This window comes from Panthera pardus, unplaced genomic scaffold (assembly GCF_024362965.1).
Source record: "Panthera pardus isolate Hobbes unplaced genomic scaffold, ASM2436296v1 HiC_scaffold_10, whole genome shotgun sequence".
Classification (NCBI taxonomy): Eukaryota; Metazoa; Chordata; class Mammalia; order Carnivora; family Felidae; genus Panthera; species Panthera pardus.
The window spans coordinates 91,148,600-91,173,412 of NW_026526655.1; the positions used below are offsets into that span (position 1 = coordinate 91,148,600).

The 24,813-nt window shown below is 37.0% G+C and overlaps 1 protein-coding gene across 1 annotated transcript in view; it reads left to right on the forward strand.

Moving 5' to 3' along the window:
* NXPH2 (neurexophilin 2) overlaps nt 1–20,033 on the forward strand; it is a 113,457-nt gene extending 93,424 nt beyond the window's left edge. The window contains exon 2 of the mRNA XM_019455021.2: nt 17,530–20,033. Coding sequence (XP_019310566.1) covers nt 17,530–18,273 — 744 coding nt within the window. The 3' untranslated portion in view covers nt 18,274–20,033. The remainder of the gene's footprint in view (nt 1–17,529) is intronic.
* Nucleotides 20,034–24,813: the final 4,780 nt, after the last annotated feature.

The window sequence follows — 24,813 nt, forward strand, 5'->3', positions numbered from 1 at the left end:
TTTACTTTCTTACCACTTCCTTCCTCTGCCACGACTTCAGGCTACCCGTTCATTTCACTGCAAGTTCATGATGAGGAAATGTTCCCCGAGTGATCTTTACATCAGAGTTGCTCAATAAGCACCAACGTGAAGCAAGTTTAATTAACAGGTTAATTAGTTCTTTATACTTATTTGTACATTAGGACCTAGTGAATCACTGGTTTTTCCTCCCTTGCCCAATAACACATTGGGAAGGCATCCACTGGTTATTGAGTATTCTGACTTAATACAGTATTCTGGTTTACTTAATAGATTGTTAAATATGTCTACAAAAACCAAGTGCAGTATAGTGAGAAATGGAGCATTTACCTATGTGCTTTAGGTCCAGAGCACTTTTAGTCTAAAATAATCAGATCTCTCCACAACACTGTAACTTATCTAAGTAGCCTCTTCCCTTGTCCTTTACTTTGACATGGACACTACTAGACGAGTGTGCTCTCTCTCTCCTTAGCAATTCAGTGGATGCTGCACTAATTCTTCCCTGGACACTGAAGGACACTCTTCACAGTAGTCTTTTCCCTTCCCCTCATTAAATAGGGTAAGCCACAACATCCCTTTTTCAGACTCCTTCCTGAATATGACCATACTCCTGAACCAAGCCCAACAACCCTTGTCTTCTGGATCCCAGGAGTTGGGATTATGCTGGAGTCTCCAAGGCAGGTGGCGAGGATCTCATCAGAAATTGTTTGCAGCATCCCATTTTGTTCCTTTCTCAATTATGGCTTTTCTCCCCAGGTTCCCTACAAAAACCACAGAGAGTTAAACTTTTTGAATTTGATCCCCAATAATTTAAAAATATTATATGGTCGTTTGGGTACAGGCCAGAAATGATTTTATAATGCATAAAACCTACTGGGAAAATTTAACCAAGTCATTCAGTTAATATTGAAATTATATCAGCACTTTAGGGGAAGGGTTACACTTTTTTAGCAATGTATGTTTACTCAACTTGTGTACTTTATTTTAAACATTGTGCTGGGCTTTGGGAATATAACAAAGAATACTAAAATGTCCGGATCTCTAAATAATTTGGCCTTGTGAAGGGATACCGACCAATTCTGGTGCTATTGTAAGAGTATAATGGCGGGCCCACCAATAGGTGGAGAGTGACCAAATCCTCTAGATTATCAAAGACATTCTATGGTAGAGATGTTGCCACAAACTATTTTGAGGCTGATATGACTGCAACAATCATCTACTACCTCTGATTTCAAGTTTTGTGTTTGTTTTAAGATCCTTATTGCTCTCATTCATGAAGCTTATAATAATAATTGTTAAACATTTGAACTCACATATAATTGTGCATTAATAAATGGCATTGGTGTCTCTTGTATATATTAAAATTCTACAAAAGCCTACTTTAAGGCAAAAAAAAAAAAAAAGATTACATCGCTTTGTAATTGTGAAAACACCATCCTAGGTAAAAGGGAGTTATTTAAAGGCTCACAGTTAGAACACAGATTTTAGAAAACATACTGGACCAGATGCCTGATAGGTGTGGTTTGACAGGAAATGTTTGCAAGAAAGAGCCAGGGCTACCGCCTGTAAGCTTGAACCAGCATCTAATCCCAGGACAGTTCTGTTCGACTTTTCCCAGGACTTCTGAACCATTTGATGGGAGAAGAGTGGGGGGAGAATGGTGGAAGGCTACTCAAGAGTTTGCCAGAGAGACAGAAGAGACTTTGATTTGACCTTATTTGCAAATGATTGCAGACGGAAGAAAGAAGCCATGACCAGTCTTAGCTGGTATCAGATGACTGAAAGACAACTCCCTTGGTGTCTACCTACTGTGCCAGTTATCAGCAAGGCACAAAAGCCCATAGGGTTGTGCGAACACAATATCAGCCCAGTAGAGATTATATGAGGCAGCATTGTAATCATTTGACTTGTAACAAAGAGTTCCTCTGCCCCCGCCTCCCATTAAAAAACTTCTACCCTCATTTTCAACTGCTACGTACACCATCATGGAAGAATCATATCATGTTTTGCAAAATGGGAGGCTATTGTTGTGTACTTTCCATGGCTCAATTAAAGTGAACCTATCTGTTACAGATCTAGATCCATAGAACTTAAACTGCAGATAAATTCTGGGCTAACAGTGGACATCTGCGAATGAATCTCAGCTTCTACGTAGAGGACAAAGTCCCAGAACAACTACCCCCTTGAGAGTAATAACATTCAGTCCCTTTTATAATACTCTGTAAGTTAAGTCTTCCAGTAATTACTGCCAACCTTTTTAAATGTTATTTTGAAATTTTTTCTGTTTAGTTTTTATTATTCCTCTATCAGATAGATGATCGTTACTTCTTATTCAGTTCCATTCTCCCAACGTGTAAGTCCTTTTTCCCCATCGCCACTGTTTTTCTAGTTGACTATTTTATCGACTACATTTTATTTAGGATTTAGAACATTTTCCAAAGTGGCCTAAGAGTAAAGCCTAGGGAAATAAAAACTTGTGAAAGGTTCAGGATGTTACACACCGCCATTCAGATTTATGTAGTCCTTTTTTATTAGGCACTTATTGTGAATCAAGCACAGTTATAAGTGCTAGAGATATAAAGGCGAACAAGATCTAGTAGCTGTCTTCAAGGAGTTTGCAAGAGGAAGAGTCAAGTAAAAAGTAAATAATAATGATAATAATAAACAATATGACAGGTGAAAGTCTATCTGAACTTTCACAGTTTACTCTTGGAAGAACATGGAGACAATTGACCCTAAATCTGACCCAGTGATGAGGTTGCAATCAAGTATCCCCTATATTCTGAGGAGAATATAAGACAGTAAGAGACATAAATGAATCATGAAAATAAAATGTTCACACATGAACATAATTATTAAAATTAAAAGGCAGTGTATTGGAGTTCTCCAAGGATACAGAATCAGTAGGATAAATAGATGATAAATAAATGGATGGATAGATGGATAGATAAATGGAAACCCAAAAGCTGTATTTCCAGGCATAGGTTCTTGTAATTGTTTTAAGATGTTTCAACTGATTGTATAAGGTCCACCCACAACATCAAGAATAATCTCCTTTACTTAGAGTCAAACTGATCTGCTCTGGAGAAAACACCAAAGGTGTGGCTAGACAACTTTTGCTAAAGACACTAGGTCTATGACTCATGGATCCAATCAACTATCTCAACAGAAACCAGGAATAGACAAACAGTTATCCAGAAAAGATGTGTGGAGGGCACTCTTGTTAATGGCTTAGAACCCCAGTGAATGACACAGGAGACTGTCACAAGGTTTTAAGAAATTTATACCACCAGAAAGGTTGTCAGCCTGCACTGAAAGTTACAGGGAAAGGGCAGGATGAAAACAGAATGACTCCAAGGGCAGAGACATGGATGCAAAGACCAGAGCTGACAAAACCTCCTTGGGCTTCAAAAGGGTGGAGATACCACACCAGCCAGTCCAAAGGACAGTGACTTTGCTCCTGCCCAAAAAGATCCAAATGACTCTGATTTGCACTTTGATGACAAATGATGGAAAAGCAAAGTATCCAAGATTTAGGGAAGAGGTCTACAAAAAATTGACCCTGCTTTGGATTTAGATTTTACTGTTTGTAATAGTGAGATTTTTCTCTTCTACAGCATTTGAACTAGTATTCAACTGAATACAATATTATTTTCCTTAAAAGTAATTAAAGGTAATATACAAAAGATGATTATTTATATTACATAACGTAAAAATATAAATGCATATTAAAATATTCACAGTCATCTGTGGGACGCCTTGGTGGCTCAATCCATTAAGCATCTGACTCTTGATTTCAGGCCAAATCATTATCTCACAGTTGGGGAGATTGAGCCCCACATCATACTCTGTGCTGACAGGCAGAGCCTGCTTGAAATTCTCTCTCTCCCTCTCTTTCTGCCCCTTCTCTGCCCTCACCTATAGCATTCTCTCTCTCAAGATAAATAAGTAAACTTTAGGATAAAATAAAATATTCACAGTTATCTGACTTTAATTTTCTTCAGTTTTCTTAGTTTCATTTTCTAGAATAAAATTCATTTTGTAATGAAAAGAATTTTTTTCTTTGTAAGGTAAATATTTTATATTATATTATTTATATTATATTGTCCAAGTTATTTTTTGGTGTCAGGCCCCTTAGAGTATTTTTAAAAATTTTTATTTTTAATGTTTATTTTTTGAGAGAGAGAGAGAGAGACAGAGCATGAATGAGTGGGGGAAGGGAAAGAGAGAGGGAGACAGAATCTGAAGCAGGCTCCAGGCTCCCAGCTGTCAGCACAGAGCCCAACGCAGGGTTCAAACTCATGGACCGTGATATCATGACCTGAAGTCAATGAGCTGAAGTCAGACACTAAATCTGAGCCACCCAGGCACCCCAGGCCCATTAGAGTGTTAATGTGGAAAAAACAGTGACTTGATAAAAAAAAAAGACCTGATTCCTAGATTTATTGCTGCCTTTCAATATGTGGACCATGGACAATCCCTCTTAAGCTTTTTAAGGCTATATCCTGCCCTACACACCTCACAAAGTAGGCATAAGAACAAATGAGGTCATTTATGTAGACGGTAGTTCTCAGTGTAAAGGTTAGGAATGGTTATTACAAAAAAAATTTAACACAATAATCAGTTTCATATACAGAAGTAATATGCATTTGTGTTTTTTATTAAATAGACATTTTATCATATGGAAACTATCACTGATTTTATAAAACATTTATATCATGTCATAATAAAGCAACACATTTTTGTAGGATCATGTAAAAATCCCCAATCGACTATGAATGTTTACATTTAAAGTGAAATATCATACTGTGTATCTAAAACCATTTGAAGGTTTATTTTAAATTAATAAATGTCATGTTTGGTGAAAGAAGGTTAACCAATAAACACTATCATTTTGAAATGAAAAAGAGAAAGTCAGCTGATTGTGGATGTTAATCACATCTACAATATACCTTCACAGCTACACCTAGATTAGTATTTGAATAACTGAGAACTGCAGCCTAGCCAAGGAGACACTTAAAACTAACCATAATGGTGCCTGGCTGGCTCAGTTCATAGAGTATGTGACTCTCAATCCTGAGGTATGAGTTCAAGCCCCATGTTGGATATAGTAGAGTGTACTGAAAAAGAATTAAAAATTTAAAATACTAACCATCACAGGCAGTAATTGTTAATTGCAGACTAATGGTACCAGAAGATTGAAATAGCAAATGGATTTGATGGTAAAATACAAAACCATGCACCTGTGCACTTTTCCTAACCCCCATCTGTTGCCTCTCTGCACCCCTCCCCTGCACCCATGTTTCCTCATTGAAACTCTGCCTAAACTGACATAGAACTACAATATCTGGCATTTCTACTCCTCATTTGACTGTTCTTCCCTCTTTTGTAACTTTCCTTTTTAAATGCCAGCTTTTAGAGGTCAGGACATATTCATGTTGTTTCTCCCAGGCATTATATTTGAGAAGTCTTGATGGGTTCCTACCACGTGAAGCTCTTCTCTCACATTGAAAACTTGGTTGAGGCTATAAGGACACGTGGGTGAAAACAGACAGTACCACTCACCATTCTGAGGCATTTCTGTCTTTTTTGTTTTTTAATGTTTGTTTATTTATTTTTGAGAGAGAAGGAGGGAGGGAGAGGCAAAGAGAGAGGGAGACAGAAAATCCCAAGCAGGCTCCGCACTGTCAGTGCAGAGCCTGATGCAGGGCTCAGACTCACGAACCATGAGATTGTGACCTGAGCCGAAACCAAGAGTCAGATGCTCAACCGATTGAGCCACCCAGGTGCCCCTGAGTCATTTATCTCTTAACTGCTAAAAGACTATTTTTTTTTCTATTGGATTATCGAAAGAATACCTTGTTTGACTTTGCAAACCTTGCATTAAATGAGACTGCCATCTGCCCCTGTTTCATTCTGGAAGTGTGGTCACATCATAACACTTAGCAGCCCCCTAGCACAAGGCATGTTCAGTATTTGGTTCTAGCATGTTCATTATTTGTTTAAGAACCCCTTTTATTCAGCTTGCTAATACAAAATGAAGTCTAAGTTACCTTTCACACCATTTCCCCTAAACATTTGCAGAAGTTATGGTATGTGCATGCACACATGTGTTCATACACATGATATTTCTGTGTATCAGTGTGTGTGTGTGTGTGTGTGTGTGTGTGTGCAATTTTTTGCAGAGGTTGTGTCATTGATTTTCCAGATTACTGTCATCAAGATAAAATAGGAATTGCCATATTTAACCTTAGCAATAAAAGTACTGCCAAGCATTGCAATCTAGCTTTTTGGCTCTTACTGCTAAGATTTCTGTCTTCACATTTATGTTTCCTGTTAGTTCCTGTATCAATTTAGAAAAATGTAAAGGGTAGCTATTAAAAGATATCTGGGAGGTAAAATGAATTTGCTACTCTCAGCAGAAAGGAAGGATGTCCACTGTTAAGCTTTCTTCTCCTAAGCAATCATTTGTTTTTCAACTTGCAAAATGAATTTTGAAACAATGCCACATTATGCCACAAGATATTAATAGGCACAATTAATATATTGATGTATGTTTGATTCTACCATCCTTCATCCCCTTTATGTCATTCTTCTTTTAATCTGCTGTGACAGTTCAGTAATGGAGCCCCAGAAATATGACTTTAGGGCAAGCTGTACTACTAATCATCAATACAACATTGTATGTTCCCTACCAGATACGTAATACCTGTTTTGTTAACGATGATGATACTCTGTAAAATTTCTACTCAGAGAAAATGCTTTCCAAGATTCGTTTACAAGCAAAAAATTTAATGGGATGCTGAGTTTGATCATGACAGGGATTTTTTTTTTTTTTTTTAAATTCATAAATTTTTTTATTTATTTTTGGGACAGAGAGAGACAGAGCATGAACAGGGGAGGGACAGAGAAAGAGGGAGACACAGAATCGGAAACAGGCTCCAGGCTCTGAGCCATCAGCCCAGAGCCCGACGCGGGGCTCGAACTCACGGACCGTGAGATCGTGACCTGGCTGAAGTCGGCCGCTCAACCAACTGCGCCACCCAGGCGCCCCGACAGGGATTTTTTTTTTCTTTCTTTCCTTTTTCTTTTTTTTTTTTTTTTTTTCTGCTGAGCAGGTTGTCGTTTTAGTTTTAACTACAGGATACAGGATAGAATTGTTAAAGCAATCCAATTATATAAGCTATATGTAGGCAGTAAAAATGAGGCTTTAGACCACCTTCTTCATTGGCTCTATAATTCTTCAGCTATAATGGGACCTGCAAGCCACCTCTAAATTGTATAACAGTGGTCACTTTTGGGGTTCTTGGCTTAAACTAATAGCCCCAGTTAAATAATTAATGGCTAGCTACATGGATTCCATCATGAACAACATTATAAACAGATCTATTAAACAAACCAGTTATTCTTCCAAACTGGCACTTAGCAGTGATTGTCACTCTGAAAGAACATTAATGAATGCTTACAGGATATCCAAAGGGGGCAAGCCAGCTGCCTTTAAAAAATATTTGTACAGATCTGTATCAATTTATCTCTTAGAGTATATGCCACTCCTGTTATTAAGAAAAAGACAACACTCCCAGCTTGGTACCAATCCAGTAATTTGGAGCATTGAGTTCATTCTGACTGGTTCTGGAAAGTCAGAATTTTTTTTCTTTAATGGACAGAGGACTACATATTTTTAGTGCAGTGTAAAACAGGGATATGGCCTTCCTTGTTAATGGTAGGTGATCTATTCAATGTAAGCGTGGTGTTTTATGTATATTTTGGCAAATGATTCATGGAAAAATAGTATGGGCTGTAAGTATTTTATATTCAATCATAAAGACAGAAAACTGAAAACATCCTCTTGAGGCATAGACGTCTCTTCAATGCTATGATTATGGAAAAACAATTAGGTTGTTTTGTTTCACCTTTTATTTAGAGCATTCATTATTTCTCATGAAAATCATAGATGCCAGCCAAATTTGTTGTGTATTAGCGTATTTTCACACACTTAGAAACATAAAGACAAACCTACATTATTTCAGAATATGGCTATTTATCCAGAGCATACTTAGCTCATTATAAATCAACATTAATATATGTTGTATTAATTACATAAAATTACAGAAAAGGGTTATAACACAATTATGGCCAAGGTCTGACTGTCCCAGAACCCAATAATATACATAGTTTACCCTTGAACAACACAAGGAGCTAGTGGTGCTGACCCTCATGCAGTCAAAAATCCACGTATAGCTTTTGACTCCCCTAAAACTCAACTACTTGTTTTTTTTTTAAGTTTTTATTTTTATTTATTTTGAGAGAGATACAGAGAACAAGCAGGGGAGGGGCAGAGAGAGAGGGAAAGAGAGAATCCCAAGCAGGCTCTGCACTGTCAACACAGAGCAAGATGTGGGGCTGGAACTCACAAACCATGAGATCATGACCTGAGGCTGAAATCGAGAGTCGGACGCCTAACCGACTGAGCCACCCAGGTGCCCCAAAACTCAACTACTAATAACCTATTGACTGGAAGACTTACCCATAACATAAACAGTTGATTAACACATATTTTGTACATTATATGTATTATATACTGTATTCTCACAATAAAGTAAGCTAGAGAAAAGAAAATATTATTAAGAAAATCATAAGGAAGAAAAATTCATTTACAGTAATGTCCAGTATTTATTGAAAACTACGTGCATATAAATGGACAGAGTTCAAACCCATGTTGTTCCAGGGTCAGCTGTATTATAAACCTTCAGCAGCTCTTAGGAGGTTTAAGGGTGAAAGACAAGGCCTGCGAGGGTGCCACCTGCCAGCACTAGCCCTCCTAATCAGGAATTCAGCACTGACTGAACACTGGAGCCTACTTACGGTTAATAGAAGTGGCCATGTATTTTCACTTATAAGATGAATAAGTTCTTTGGGTCTAACGTACAGCATGGTGACTGTAATTGATAATACTGTGTTGTATAATTGAAATTTGCTAAGAACCCTTTCTTAAGGGTTCTCATCCCCCTCTCCCTCCCATAAGGTGACTGTGAGGTGATGGATGTGTTAATTAACTGGATGCTGGGGATCCTTTCACACTGTAAACGTGTATCAAATCATCACGTGGTACACCTTAAATATATTACAATTTTGTTTGTCAATTACACCTCAATAAAGCTGGGGAAAAAAAGGAAAAGAAAAAATTAACCTTTCACTGGAAGAAATAGAACTATTGTCTTATAATGTTATCACACTCTCATTAGTAATTATAAACAAATCGATATACAATTTGGAACAGGAAAAAAGGAATATAAATACCAAGATCGATTCGTTTTCTTGACACTGATTCATTCATTGTCAACCATCAACTAGTAAATCTTGGATTTCATTTCTCTCATCAGAATAAAGGTATTAATTACTCAATTCTATTCACTCCCTGTACTGTTGCTTCCCCTGTTAAGGACTAGCTCTCTCTACTCCCTGTTATACTGATATGTGTACATATAGATAGAGATATAAATTTCCAGGACCTCATGACAATTATAAGTAAGTGAGATATTTATGTATGATTAATGCTTCTTTTCCCTGCTCTTCTGCAATTCCCATGAAGGCAGGAACTCTGTCCCTTGAGCAATGTGCTCCCAATATCTAGTGCCTAAATGATGTACCTGGAAGGCATTCAACAAAATGTGTTGAATCGGTGATCAAAGATGAACATGTACATCTGGCCACAGTTCCGGGTCACCTCAATCCTCTGGACTACGGAATTCTCCTCATTACGAGTATCCTGCCCACAGAGCCACCTCACTCTGATTCACTTTCTACCTCACAACCTCCTTTTTCTCCCTCAAGTGTAACTCCACCCTTTTTTTTTCTCCCCACCATTTTACCCTGGAGAAAATGGTCATGGCTTCCCCAGGATGATGGGACCATAAGTGACAGTGCCAGATTACTATCCCAGTGTTTCTGATGCCAACTCCTTCCAGCAAATCAAAGCACTGCTATTTCCATCTCTCACTGTTTCCCGCTGCAGTTTTTAACCTATTGTGATTGAGTTCCTTGTGCCTGCTTCTTTCATTCATTCCTTCACTCAGAATCGTTTTTCTGTTTGGGCAAATTCAGCCACTGAAGGATGTGCCAACAGATTCTTTCTACAATGCACAGACTTGCTTGGGACTCTCCATTTCTTTTCCCAGTCCAATCATTGACAAGTGCAATGTGGGAGCAGAGTTGCATTCATCTGATTGCAGGTATAGGCTAAAGTCAGTGAAGCAATAAATTTACCCTTACAAAAGTAAAATAATTTTTGTGGGGGGCGCCTGGGTGGCTCAGTCAGTTAAGCGTCTGAGTTCAGCTCAGGTCATAATCTCACGGTTCATAAGCTGGAGCCCGGTGTTGGTCTCTGTGCTGAGAGCTCGGAGCCTGGAGCCTGCTTCGGATTCTGTGTCTCCCTCTCTCTCTGCCCCTTCGCATTCCCACTCGGTCTCTCTCACTATCTCCAAAATAAATAAACATTAAAAAAATAATAATAAAATAATTTTTGTGGAAATATTTCCAAGCTGTCTTAGTCTCCCTACTTTCTTAAACAAGGTGTGTTAATGTCATCCAGTCTGGTCTTGCTAAGTCAGGAGAACTGTATATAGAAACTGTGAGCTTCAAGGGTTAAGCTTCAATTCCTTAAGAAATCCAAGCCTCTCCTACTCCCCTGGTGCCATGTAAGTGAAGAGTGAATGGCTATTAAATAAAAGTGTCAGTTATAATTGTTAAACACTGGACTAGGACAGCAAGGCTGGTGGGGATATCTCCTCCCCTGGCATTTCTTCAAATAAAAACAGCATCTGTTAGAAGTGCTATAGGATAGAACTATCTGGACCGATAATGGCATGGCATACATTGAATGGAATTTGAACCCCAGAAGCTCAAAGCTTTAAATGTCTTTCACTTCCTTTCTGTTATTTGCTGTGTGTAAAGAAATCTTCTCCCTCTTCTCTACTCCCAGCCCTAGAGCATACAGCTACAGGGAAGAAGCAAAGCTATCACAGTATGGACATATAGAAAAGAAAAGGATTATCCCATAATTATGGCAAAGGTCTCACTGTCCCAAATCCCACAAGAGACCAAGTAGCATTCATGGTAGTGTAGCACCAGAATACTATGAATATAGAATACCCTTTTGAGAGGTTTTCTTTCATTAGCTCCATTCCCGTTGCCAAACAGGTACAAAGAAAAGTTGATACTGACTCACTGGATATGGAGAATCAAGTACAGTGGACAGCCTCCAAAACTGAGAAAAGAGACATTTGAATCTGATGTAGTCGGTGTCTAATTCTACATAAGATATTGATAGAACAAGCTCTTCCTATTGAGCTACCAGGTATCGAAATAGACCCAGTTTTTAAGAAATTAATACTAAATAAAAATAAAATAATAAATAATGAGGACAGACATATTTATAGCACATAATGTTGCTGAGATACTTTATAAGTAGTGTATTATTTCCCAAGCAACTCTGAGGTTATTTTAGATAATTCAGGGATGCACTAGTTATAAATTGAAATGCTTGAGAATGCTTCACTTAAAAAAAAATTAACCCTAACCAAGTGCCACTGAATTAAGTGTAAATTAAACTAAGCTTATGGTAGGGGACACCTGGGTGGCTCAGTTGATTAAGCATCTGACTTTGGCTCAGGTCATGATCTCACGATTCGTGAGTTCGAGCCCCGTGTTGGGCTCTGAGCCAACAGCTCAGAGCCTGTTGCCTGCTTTGGATTCTGTGTCTCTCTCTGCTCCTCCCTTGCTCACACTCTGTCTCTCTCTCTCCTCTCAAAAATAAATAAACATTAAAACAATTTTAAACTAAGCTTATGATAACAAAAATGAATAAGCCTTGTGAAAATTCTGAAAGGAAAAATTTATTTTTTTTAATGTTCATTTATTTATCTTGAGAGAGAAAGAGCTCAAGCATGAGTGGGACAGGGGCAGAGAGAGAGGGAAAGAGAGAATACCACACAGACTCTGTGCTATCAGCACAAAGCCCAACACAGGGCTCAATCTCACAAACGGTAAGATCATGACCTGAACTGAAATCAAGAGTCAGAAGCTTAACCGACTGAGCCACCCAAGTGCCCCCTGAAAGGAAAACTTTAAAAAGAGGATCTTCTCTCCCTAAGCCAAATATTAAGAGTAACATCAATAGTCATAAAATATGTTGCTAACATGGACCCTTGAGATGAAGTGATGAAAATGGTACCTTACCTCTGTGTTCTTCCTCCCCAAATCTGTAACTCCAGTGTAAATATGAGAAAAAATCAGACAAACTCAAATTGGAGGACATTCTACAAAATGCCTAACCAATACTCTTCAAAACATACAAAATGTCATCAAAAACAAGGAAAGACATAGACAAGACAAACCTAAGGACTCATGATGACCAAATGTACTGTGGCATTCTAGATGGGATCCTCAAATAGATAAAGGACATTAAGGAAAAATGAAGGAAATCTGAGCAAACTATGGACTTTAGTTCATAATAATATGTCATTATTGGTTCATTAGTTGTGACAAGTGTGTTGCAGTGTAAGAAGTTAACAATATAGGAAATGGGGTGCAGGGCATATGGTAACTCTGTATTACACAGCTTTTCTCCGTAAACTAAAATTATTCTAAAATAAAGTGCTTATTGAAAAATACATGACAAATGCAGTTTTTAAAAGGATCTTCTGATATAGTATTTGCAGATGAAGATGCTTTTTGGTTTATAAATTATTTCCATAATTCGTGACAGTTCTCACATCTGCTACTATAAAATTCATTGCAACTTCTTTGCCTCTTGGGGAAAAAAATGCATTTAATTATCAGCGAAATTCAACTCCAGCTTGTTATGATGAATGATTTGAACCTGTCAGCTTCTTTCCCCCTAAAAACAAAGAATTGAAATGAAATACAGTCTTCTTCCTCTATTCCCTTCCTTCCACCTGCTTCATTTAATTGATGAAGGTTTGAGCTTTTATTAATCTTTTTGAGCTCCTCTGTAAGATGCAGAAAAAGCTAATATGATATCATTGTATCTCGCTAATGTGTGTGCTTTGTGAAATGGATACACTCTGCCAAGACATAAATTACTTAAACTTTGATAAATGTGTGGAAATCAGGGAGTGTTCAAACAGATAAAGCACAGCAATTCCTCTTTTTTCTCCCTTTTTTAAACTCCATTTGGTGCTTGCAGTTAAATGTTTTTGCATTATTATTGCGATATGATGGGACAAAAGACAGCAGTGATACCGACAGAGTCCCAGAAAGTACAAAAGTAACCAGGGGGAATATAACCATGTGTTTTGTAGATAACATCTAACAACATTGTCTTGGACAGAGTGGTTTGCCAACAGGTTCAGAACCACCTGCAGTCTCTCCCAGCATGCTGTATCATGGAAATTGTCTGTTCAGGAACGAGGGCACCTGCCAGACACTTTGTACTTTCAGGTCCCTTTGCTGACTCATTCGGTAGGTTGGAATCAAAGATCCACAAACACATTTTGTTGGCAAAGAGAGCTTACCTGTGCCTGTGATCTGGCTATAACTCAGATGCCAGCAAGACTGGAAATAGGAGGAAACGATTGATTGATGTTCTGGGGCTGAGAAGGGTATTTTCTACTCAGTCATTAATTTGTCATATGGCACTGAACAAGTTGCTTGATTAACCATTAATCAGTTTCCTGGAGGCCCGAGAGTTCATACAACCCTTTGAAGACAGTTCTTGAATAGGAAACATGGTACTATCCATTGGACCATGCAAGAGCCATCAGTCACTGAATGACTCTTGCCAGAGATTGGGCTCAGTAATTTCCATCCATTCTTTCATTTTGTCCTTACAATTGATCAACAAGGGAGATATAGGTGAGAAAACGGGTTCACATCAAACACTTAAGTGAGGGGTGTGAGGTCATCAGGCACCAAATCCCTGTGCTTTTTCCACCATGCTGATTCTATACTGGGAGTGTATGGATGAGTGTGGGGCAAGATTATATTTCCTCCAACCCTTCGTCATCCCTGATTAGGTCTCTGAGATTAAGCATGAGCTTTGGGGACTTAGATCATACAATACTCCTTGTAGACCGGGTCTAGGGGAGGGTGCCCTCTCAGCAGTGATGTATTCATTTGAAGAAAACATTCCAGGGGTGAAGCCAAACGAGCTATACCAAAGGGAGAGTGAATTGGAAGAGGAGGTACAGTCGTCTTCTCTTTAGGACAATTAGCAATATATTTGTCCTTTTAATGACACTCTTCTGCCAATATATCATTATCTAATAACGTTTTGAGATTGGGGTTTATGTTTGGAAATCAGTATTTATGATAATAAGTAATAAACAGATAAGCTTACACACAGCTTTTCTCAACTTCTTTAATATTGCTGTCAAAGCAAGCTAGACATGTGATGGTCTAGGGCAAAGCAAAAAAATTAAAACATATGTACATCTTTTTATCTAAGGAACTGTCTGAGTATTTTTATGAGAACAGAGACCAATTATAGATCTGTGCTATTCGTTAAATTTTATTATTTTTTATATAAGCCAACCTTCAAATCAAGAGCTCCTTGAATAAGTTTGAACCTGAAGAGTATTGTGTTAAAATATATTTTTTAGAAATTAAATTACATTTTAAATTCATATGGGAAATCTTTTCTGAAGTGTTGAAGAGCCTTTCTAAAAGCAAGTAATCACATCTAAGTTATCTGCTTGATAAACTAGGATTTTTTTTTTTTTTTACATACTTATTGCTCAGGGTTTGTCAACATATGTTTGGATCAAGTTGTTACAACATAAATTACTACAAAGAAAATCTTCATTTTTTTTAAGCTCAGTAAATGATCATTTATTATTATTCTTGTTTTTGTTATCATTGAGTAATCTCAGAACCATCACAGCAGAAGTCCTAGAGAAAGAGGATTTCTTAACATCTGTCTCATAACGGCTTCTGCAATGAATAAGCCAATACCAGTTAACTTGCAAATTTACTTGTCATTGAATGGTGGGTTCAATGTTTATAGGTTTTCAATAATGGAAAAGTAAGGAGAAAGCCAGGCCAAGCACTAAATGAGAACAAATGACCCAGGTAGAAAAAATTCAGGAAAATGTATAATGTAAAACAAACATTTTTAGGGGAAAATAAAAAAGATCAGGTTGCTGTTGGTAACAAAAAATGTTCTCATACTTCTGAGCAAGAAAAATGTTTTTGAATAGAGAATGGGTCTTAGTTCTACTAACATAGTATTGATCGGCAGCATGGTACATAAAGGTAAGAACCAAGATTGTTTAACAATTTAGAAGGGGAAAATGTCAGAAGGGATTTATCCTATGAAGAGAAAGGAAGGAAGGCAGGAGTGAGAAAAGAAGTTTGGAAGTTGTACCACATAGGGGAGTAGAGATCAGGAAGTAAAGTTCTTGTTTACAAGATTCTAGTAAGTGGTAGGTATGTCTGTCAGCATTGACCAAACAAGGCACATCTCATGAAATACTGGAAATGGATGAAAAATAAATAATAGAATCTGGACAACAAGAATCATAATCACAGAGAAGGGAAATTGGGCCTTGATCAGCAAGGGGTTTCTTATCTGCCCATGTGTCCTTGTCCTTGCTGGGGAGAGGCTGGACACATCAGTTGGACCAGCCTGCAGCAGTCAGTTCTCAGGAAACTCAAGTTATAACTGAAGGCAGTACTGAACTTCGTGGGTTATTACCAATGGTTTTGAATGAGATTTGTGCACATCATAATTATGAGTATTCAAAATCAGAAAGCTAGTTACAGTATCAGAAACACGCAGAATATTTTGAACCAGAAATACAGACTAAGGATTCTTTTTTTCCTGGTGAATATACTAATCTTTCAATGCCAGCAAAGGAAAGAAGTATCAACTCAGGATTCACAAGCTCCTAAGAAGGCGGTATGCATTTAGGTTCTGAATATAGTAAGAATGTGCATTGTATCAATTTGCCCTCCTACCAAACCTCAGTAATTTAAGGGAAAAGAATTTTTAAAGATAGTAGACATGAGGAAGGAAAACATTCAGGAAACTAATCAGAAGCAAATATATAGATTATGAACTCTGCCTCACCGCCCAAAGTACAAAAAAGGGGAAAAAAGCACGCATGCATTGAAGTCCTTGGTTTCTGACTCTAAAGTGATCCTGGGGACAAGGTGTAGGTGAAAACACTTTGCACAAAGCTCTATTAGAACTTCTAAACTTTTGTGAATATATCAAAGATAACCTCAGGTTATTAAACTCTACCATACAGTCAAGTGAAATATTTATAATCCAAGCTATGTCTCTTTTTTTTTCCTCAAAATTGGATTGAAAGTAATAATTTTTTGTAATGATCTGAGACTATTTTTACTAGGTGCTTTGCCAAGTTTGAAAGGGTTGGGGAAACAGTTCATAAATACAGCTTCACTTCTTTCTCATCCTTTTCATCATGCTGACAGTTTTCTGGAGAATCATTACCAGAGTGGTTTGTGCCATTAGAGATAAGAGGCTATCTGTGTTTCCACCAGAAGCCTCTATTTTCCGGACTTCATAAGTCATCCATAAATATTCACTCCAGGCAACAGTTTCATATATTATGATTCTGTCCCTCCAAATCAATATTGACTTAACTAAATGATTTTTAGAAATTATGGGGACTCTTACACTACAAAAAGAATAAAAAGAAAAATCAGATGCAGATTAAGTGCTATGTTTCAGTGGGTGGGATCTGAACCACGTTCTGTGGAATCCATAAAACATTTGCATCCTTTTAAGCAATTCTTTCGGGGTATATAATTCAGTTGTAATAACATTTGTTGAATAATACATAGTCTGTTACTAATTAAAAATATACATTTGGAATTTGTGTAAAGACCACAAAATTTGAAATTATATTCTTTCAACTAAAACGTTTGTGGACCGTTCTATTACTATTCATGCTCCTTTTTTGTTAGAGAGTTTGAGATGGAATTATCAAAAGTTATGAAATGATATGACATAAGCCTTTGAATATAATAATACCCTTAATATTTCCAAATATATTTAAGAGACTTATTAATATTTTATATTTGGATGGTTGCTAGCTTCTTAGTAGAAACCTTCAGCATTCTGGAGTTGTCTTCTACCTGAAGTAGAAGACTTCACAAATTGAATGATTTTTTTGTTTTTGTCATACAAATTGAATGTTTTTATTGAATGAGATACCAAAATACATTCCTTCCTCCAATCTGGAAAGATAGTATTGTAAAGATTAGGAAGCTGAGACTAAAACCACATCAATCCATTAAAATAAAATACTCTCTTCCTAATTACATTTTAATTTTGGTACTCACAATTTTACAGTGTTTGAATGAAATGCCCGTCTCGTTGCACTGTTGAGCCCAGCTGTGTGTGTGAAATGCTATTTATCAAGAATCGAAATAATACTGCAAGCATTTCCCCTGTGCTTTAGCTTTAGTGTGTACGCTCGAAGCATAACCTAAAGTTTATTTCTCTTTCTTCTTTTCAAACAGTTATTTTGTGAAAGTAAGAAGGTGGTGCATGCCACAGAGGGGCTGGATTGGGAAGACAAAGATGCTCCGGGGACATTGGTCGGAAACGTGGTGCACTCAAGGATCATCAATCCTCTGCGCCTGTTTGTTAAACAGTCTCCAGTCCCAAAGCCTGGACACTTGGCGTATGCGGACAGCATGGAAAACTTTTGGGATTGGCTGGCCAATGTCACCGAGGTTCAGGAGCCATTGGCAAGAACTAAACGGAGGCCGATAGTAAAAACGGGAAAATTTAAGAAGATGTTCGGATGGGGTGATTTCCATTCCAACATTAAAACTGTCAAACTCAACCTCCTCATCACAGGGAAAATTGTTGACCACGGAAATGGAACCTTCAGTGTTTATTTCCGACATAATTCCACAGGCCTGGGCAATGTTTCAGTGAGTTTGGTACCCCCCTCCAAAGTGGTGGAATTTGAAGTTTCCCCGCAGTCTACCTTGGAGACCAAGGAGTCCAAATCTTTCAATTGTCGCATTGAATATGAAAAAACAGATCGGGCGAAGAAGACTGCCCTGTGCAACTTTGACCCCTCGAAGATCTGCTACCAGGAGCAGACTCAGAGCCATGTGTCTTGGTTGTGCTCCAAACCCTTCAAGGTCATTTGCATTTACATTGCCTTTTACAGTGTTGATTATAAACTTGTGCAGAAAGTCTGCCCTGACTACAATTACCATAGCGAGACTCCATACTTATCTTCCGGCTGAATTTTTCCACAGTGATGTAAATGAGGGGTGACTATATATTTAATTAGAATGACCAAGAACCAAGCCCAGCTCTTCATGATAAAGGATCCCTTTTGTTTCTGGCAGTGAACCTTAGTTCCCTATTAGATTTCAAATTTAAAAAACAAACAAAAAAAAGAAAGATCTTTAAATGTAAAAATGTGTTTGTTTCGGTCTTAAGTACCTTAATCTAAAAAGTCAAACTGTGTATGAAGCCATCGCTTTCATGTAGGATGGCTAAGTCCTAGAAATATTGTTGTTTCTCTAAAAGAAGCATCAATGGTAGCAACATGTAATGAGAAAGAACCGAATTATGCATGTGATAAACATTGCTCTTGAAATGAGCCTGCCTTTGAAATATGTTTTGGAAGGTTACCTTAAAATAGCAGATTCCGTAAAGTAACTGAAAAGATTGTATTTGATAGAGGAATCACATTTCTGACATCAAACTCTCGTTTTTATTGCTGTCTTTCCTCCCACATCTATGCTGTTATTGATATGAGAGATGAAGGGGTAAAATTTGTTTCAGACCTCATGTGTGAAGTTACAGTGCCACAGTGGAACAGAATACATTATTATCTGAGCTTGAGTGGGATGTGACTTAAACATTTAGCCCTTTGCTGGTCACCATCCTGAGGCTACTCACCTGAGTAGTAATATTAGTGGGTTGGGAAAGCTAATCTGGTTATATTTTAAGTGAGTCCCACAATAATGAAGGCCATGATGTTTTTAGATTCATTTGCCAAATTCAATGCTGTGAGATTGCCAAAAATACCATTAAATCTGTATCCACCCTATAACCTATAGCTTCGTTCTATTCATTTGACAGTGTGATTTTTATACACATAGAGAACAACTCTGAAAGTGAAAGTGGTTGTTCCCTAGAGGTTAGAATAAGGAAAACAATTGGAAGTGGACAAACAAAATTCCAGGATTATGGATTCATTATTTCTAGCCTCCCAGATTCAGTTCTCTTTGCATTTAGTTAATTATTTGAATGAGGGATTAAATTCTATGTAGAAATGAAGAGTATATTTAAACATTACTGATTATTATTAAGTGCTAACAACAAAGATACCTGATGCACCAGGCTTTTGAAATCACTTCAACATTATTGTGGCTTCACCATTGGTGTCCTTGCCATCTTCTCTGAGGCGGGTGGACAGTCATCCTGCATTGTAGAACTGGATGATCTTTGCATTAGTCCAGAAAGAGGGTCTGGCTGGCCAGTAATGTTTCTAGAACTTGTAAGACTCGTGGAACAGCTACTCTTTTTACAGTAGGTATTAACTTTACCCAGCCCCCACTCCTTATTTGTAAAATATCAGTTGAAGTAAAACATTAAACTGAAGGAAGACCAGTCTAACCAACAAAAATGCTCTTACTGCATTATTTAAAAAGCCAACAGCTCTTGTCCTCTATTTTGCTTTTCATTCCTTTCCTTTTACTGGTGATATCTGTACAGTGTTTGATTTTGTCTTTTGAAAAATTGTACTAGGCTTAGTGTGTGGTAGTACAGGCTTGAAATTTTTGCTCTGAGTTCATCAGGTGCTTTTGCAATTTTGTGGTTGGTGTGAAATATTTTAAGGCATCTTTTTATTTTCATCTAGAAACAAGATTAAAATAATATTTATTGTAAAATATGTGGGAACCATATATGTGTATATACTTAGAATTTTCTGTGTACAGAGAAAGTATGTGTACACATTTCTATGTAAATAAAAAGAATTTGCTAAATCTGTCACATGATTTCAGGCTTTTTTTAAGACTCTTCTTTCTTTTCTCAGGGTGTGTGTGTGTGTGTGTGTGTGTGTGTGTGTGTAACACCAAGGGAGCATTAAGATTTTCCTTATGCATATATTAAATAAAGCACCTTGGCTATGAGGACTTTAATGTAAAGTAAAAGGATAATTCACATAAGCACTTGGCATATAGTCTGGTACCTGGTAAGAGCTCTGTAAGCGTAAGCTTCCATTATGATTGGAATAATAATTATTATTATTGCAGCATGAAATATGATTAAAAACTCTGGTGTTCAAATGTTGAGTGATATGAACATATCCATACAAAGGGAAAAATATAAATTGGTTTACAAAATTCTTGGATTTTAGCAGGGTTTGTGGAATTAAAAAAAAAGAAAGAAAGATAATTTCCTTAGGCATATTTTTTAATTGGAGTAGAACATATGTCACATACATTTTTAAGTCATAATTTTATTTCAAAGACTACATAATTGTCAGTAACGGTACTTGGCACCATATAAATCAGATCCCATTTAAACATGCAAATGCATACATTTCTACAAAACCATTTTTACCTTTGAATATTGAGGTTGCAGTTGAGGAAAAGGACATTCATGTAAGCTAACTTTACACTCAATTATAAATTCATCAAAAGTTAAAGAATAGGCCCTTTAAAAATAAAAATTAAACCAACAATTGTACACCTGAAACTACAATAATGTTATATGGCAATTGTGTTTCAATAAATTTTTTGTAAGTTAAAAAAAACACACTCAGCAGAAATTTAATCTTCAGGGAGATGTCAGGCATCTTTCCAGGGTCTCTCTAGGCTTACTGCTTACTAGAAAGCAAACTAGTTTGAAGACCTTTTCACCCTTCAGCAGAAACAATCATTTTACTCATCACACTGAATGAGGAAAGAGACTGTATTTCCATGACTAAGAACAATGTGATCATACCAGCCATAGACTCTATAAAATGTATGGAAGGGAAATGAGAGAAAGAGCCAATGGACAGCATGCGGGAAAGCAGCAATCAGTAAAAAGGAAACAATTTTCTTCTTACTGCTTGGTTCTTGGAATTTCAATACATTCTTATGATTAGAATAACAGCAACAATGAGTGTGGTTCTCTGATATGGCCACCCAAAAGAGCACCTGATACATATTACATTATATTCTTTAATCTTTATTCTTGCAACACCTTTCTTATTTACATGACTCAGATGCTACATGCTACATTTAGGCATGATCCTTATTCTTCCTTCATTCAAAACATGGTTCTGCGAGGTTGGAACTGCCATTACAGCTTCAAGAGCCTTGCTCTTCAGTGTGGTGGGCAGATCAGCAGTGTTACTTCTAAGCTTGTTAGAAATGCAGAATCTCTGGGGGCACCTGGGTGGCTCAATCAGTCAAGCATCTGACTTCAGCTCAGGTCATGATCTCACGATTCGTGAGTTTGAGCCCAGCAATAGGCTCTGTGCTAACAGCTCAGAGCCTGGAGCCTGCTTCAGATTCTGTGTCTCCCTCTCTCTCCCTACCTCTCCCCGACTCACACTCTCTGTCTCTCAAAAAATAAATAAGTGTTAAAAAAAAAAACAAAAGAAAAAGAAATGCAGAATCTCAGGTACTACCCCCAGACACACTGAACTGGAAGTTTTCCTTTTTAATAAGATCCCCATATGACTTGTATACACATTAACCACCGAGAAGTATTTCCCTAGAGAGTCTGATCTGATTTAGTGAATGTGCTATAGGGATTATACATTTTTTATAGGGAACCTACATCTTTTTTTAACCTTTAAATTTTTTAAAAAATTAATAATTGACACACAATGTTATTTGGGTTTCAGATGTACAACATGTGATTCAAATTCTCTATACATTATGCTATGCTCACTACCTGTGTAGCTACCATCTGTCACCATACAGTGCTATTACAATGTCATTGACTATAGGATTCTACATCTTAATAAGCATCCTAGGTTATGCTCATTCAAATAAGCTTCCGACAATACTTTCCTAAAAGTTAAAGGAGCAGACTCTTTTAACAACGAAAATTAAAGTAGTAGATTGATAACCAAATAAAGAAAAGTAAGCAACCCGATACGAAGATACATAAGAGTAGTATTCCAAAGAGAGTGCACCCTACCTATCTTCTAGTTCAACTCCCTCATTTGACAAACAAGTTGACCAAGACCCCATCAGAGTAAAGAACATGCCCAGTATTAAGTGACAAACCTGACTGAATCCTAATCTCAGGTCTTGTGTCACATAAGAAAGATAAATTGAAACAGATATTCAGGACAAAACAAAAATAATTGTAGTGAGTGTATAACAAGACATGATTCAGAAGCCAAACTAAACATGAACATGGCTAGAAATGCACTCCCTCCAAAACCTTCATAGTTATAATTTCCCCATGAACATAAAATTTTTAAAACTAAAACTATAGAAAAATAAAGTCAGGATAGAACAATCATATCCAAAGATAAGAGTCGTGGGATATATTAGAGGCATGACTGGATAAGAACTAACATCAGTAAAACACCACATTTGGCAGAATTTTCCAGTGATTTTAACTCCCGAAAATATAATTTCACAGAACTAGGTAAATTGTGTGAAATACTTTAATTGCCTAACGGTCCGATTTTACCTTATAAAGAATCTTAAATTAATTGGTTTATAAAATAGAGGATGGAGTCATGCATTTTTACTTGCAATAAAACTAGTTAACCTCAGCTTAATTAATCATAACTTTCAATGAATGGAAATGTAGTATGTTCAATTATAAGGGACAAATTATAAGGAAACATTTATAGGAAAATATTAGAGATATTTTTCTTCACAAAAATCTTATAGAAGATATTCCAGGGTCATTTCATATTTATGCCTTCATCTCTTGCCCTAAACTGTGAGGTCTAGAATCCTGGGCACATAACTTAGTCTGCTTCATTTTTAATCTTCCTTTTTCTTCATCCAGCTCAGCTCCTCCATAAATAGTATGTAATCTATTCTCAAAAAGAATGAATTAACTTCTTTGTGTCTTCCAGAGCACCTGGCTCAAAGTGTCTGGTATGGAGTAGTTGCTTGATCAATATCTGTCACTTGATTTTTTTAAAAAATTTCCAGTGCCATACAGGGATTATTCAAGACCCACTCTACCCACATAAGAGTTACTGTGCACCATTTCGAACATGAACACATTACTCCACCTGAACACAATACCCATTGAATGCTAGCTCCCAGAACCACAGAAGTGTAAAGGTGGAAACAAGTTTAGAAATCATCTGGAACAAGTTTTGTTTATTAGATAAAGAAATGGAGGCTTGTTCTTCCTGACCGGGTAAAGTCATTCATTCTGTTTTTTATCCTTCCCAATCATTGATGTTCCCCACATTTGTGACAGAGATTGTCAACTGCCCACCAGAATGGACCTTCCTCCTTCTCCCATTGCAAGAGGTCAAATATGTGGCTAGCCAACTGCATGCCCCTGCCTCTCAGCTAATGAAATGTAGAAGGAAGGGATGTCTTCATTCCAGGAGTAGACTCAAATAAAAGTGCTCTCAGGCTTCTCTGCGCTCTCTTCCCTTTGGGTGTCTCAGAGAGATGCCCTGTGGGTCCTGAGAGACTATACAGTGAAGGAGGCAAAGCAACTGCCAGTCTGAGCGCCTTTCCCACCATGGAGTAGAGCCACGCAGCTAACCAAAAGCCCACCCTGGACTGCTACATAAGAAATAAACCAACATATCCCTCTCACAGTCGCTGAATTATTAGGATGGATTTGTTACTGCATCTCAGCCCTACCTAACGAATACAAACATTGCATAAAACTTCTCTGTGAACTCGAGCTCCACTCTGATCTCCATCTGTTTAAATTGTGTCAAGTCTATGCTAAGCATTGCAGTAATAATTCTGTACACACACTTTTAGCTTGCCTTATTATTTATACTTCTTCATAGGTCCTAGAAAGAAAAGTAGGCTCACCAAAGCCAGAAATTACATTTTGTACTTAATTTAAATGTCTCACAATGCCAAGATAAAGCCATTGCCTTTTAAGTGGATGATAAGTTGCACTCAAAGATAACATAGGAAGTTATTTACTTAAAAAATTGGTTTTCTGAATGACCCATGTAAAATACTGATGGGAAATTCTTAAAAAATAATGAAACAGCAATTTCAGAATCATGCTAATTCTACTTCACCTACTGAGACAGGGAGAAATGTATATGTTTTCATTTTTATTTTTTTGTTAGTAATCCACTTACATGGATTCATAATTCCAAATTTACCAGTACAGTAGATGATACAAGGCCTGTTTCCCAGGCATTTTCTATAGCCAGCCTTTTCCATCTCTAGAGGAAAATCATAGTATCAACTTCTAGTGTATCGTGACAGAGATACATCAGTATGTTTTGGAATGTTTTAAATGATTAAAAAATGTTCTCTTCAGTTTTACAAGATGCTCCCTTTGATGTGTATTCTGGCTTGCTGAAGCATTATGGTACATTTATTTGTTATTGTTTCCTTTTTTAATTCAATAAACCACTTTCAAATACTCAAATTTTTAAAAATTAAAAATACTACCCATCATCCCATCACTAATAAATTAAATCTATTTATTCTTATATTTTCCTCCTCATCTTTGTCCATATATATGTATGTGTGTGTGTGTGTGTGTGTGCACAGCTTTTATAGAGTTGTAATTATGTACAGCATGGTAATTAATAAATAGATCATTATATCTTATGTATAAAACTCTTGACTGAAAGACAAAGAGAC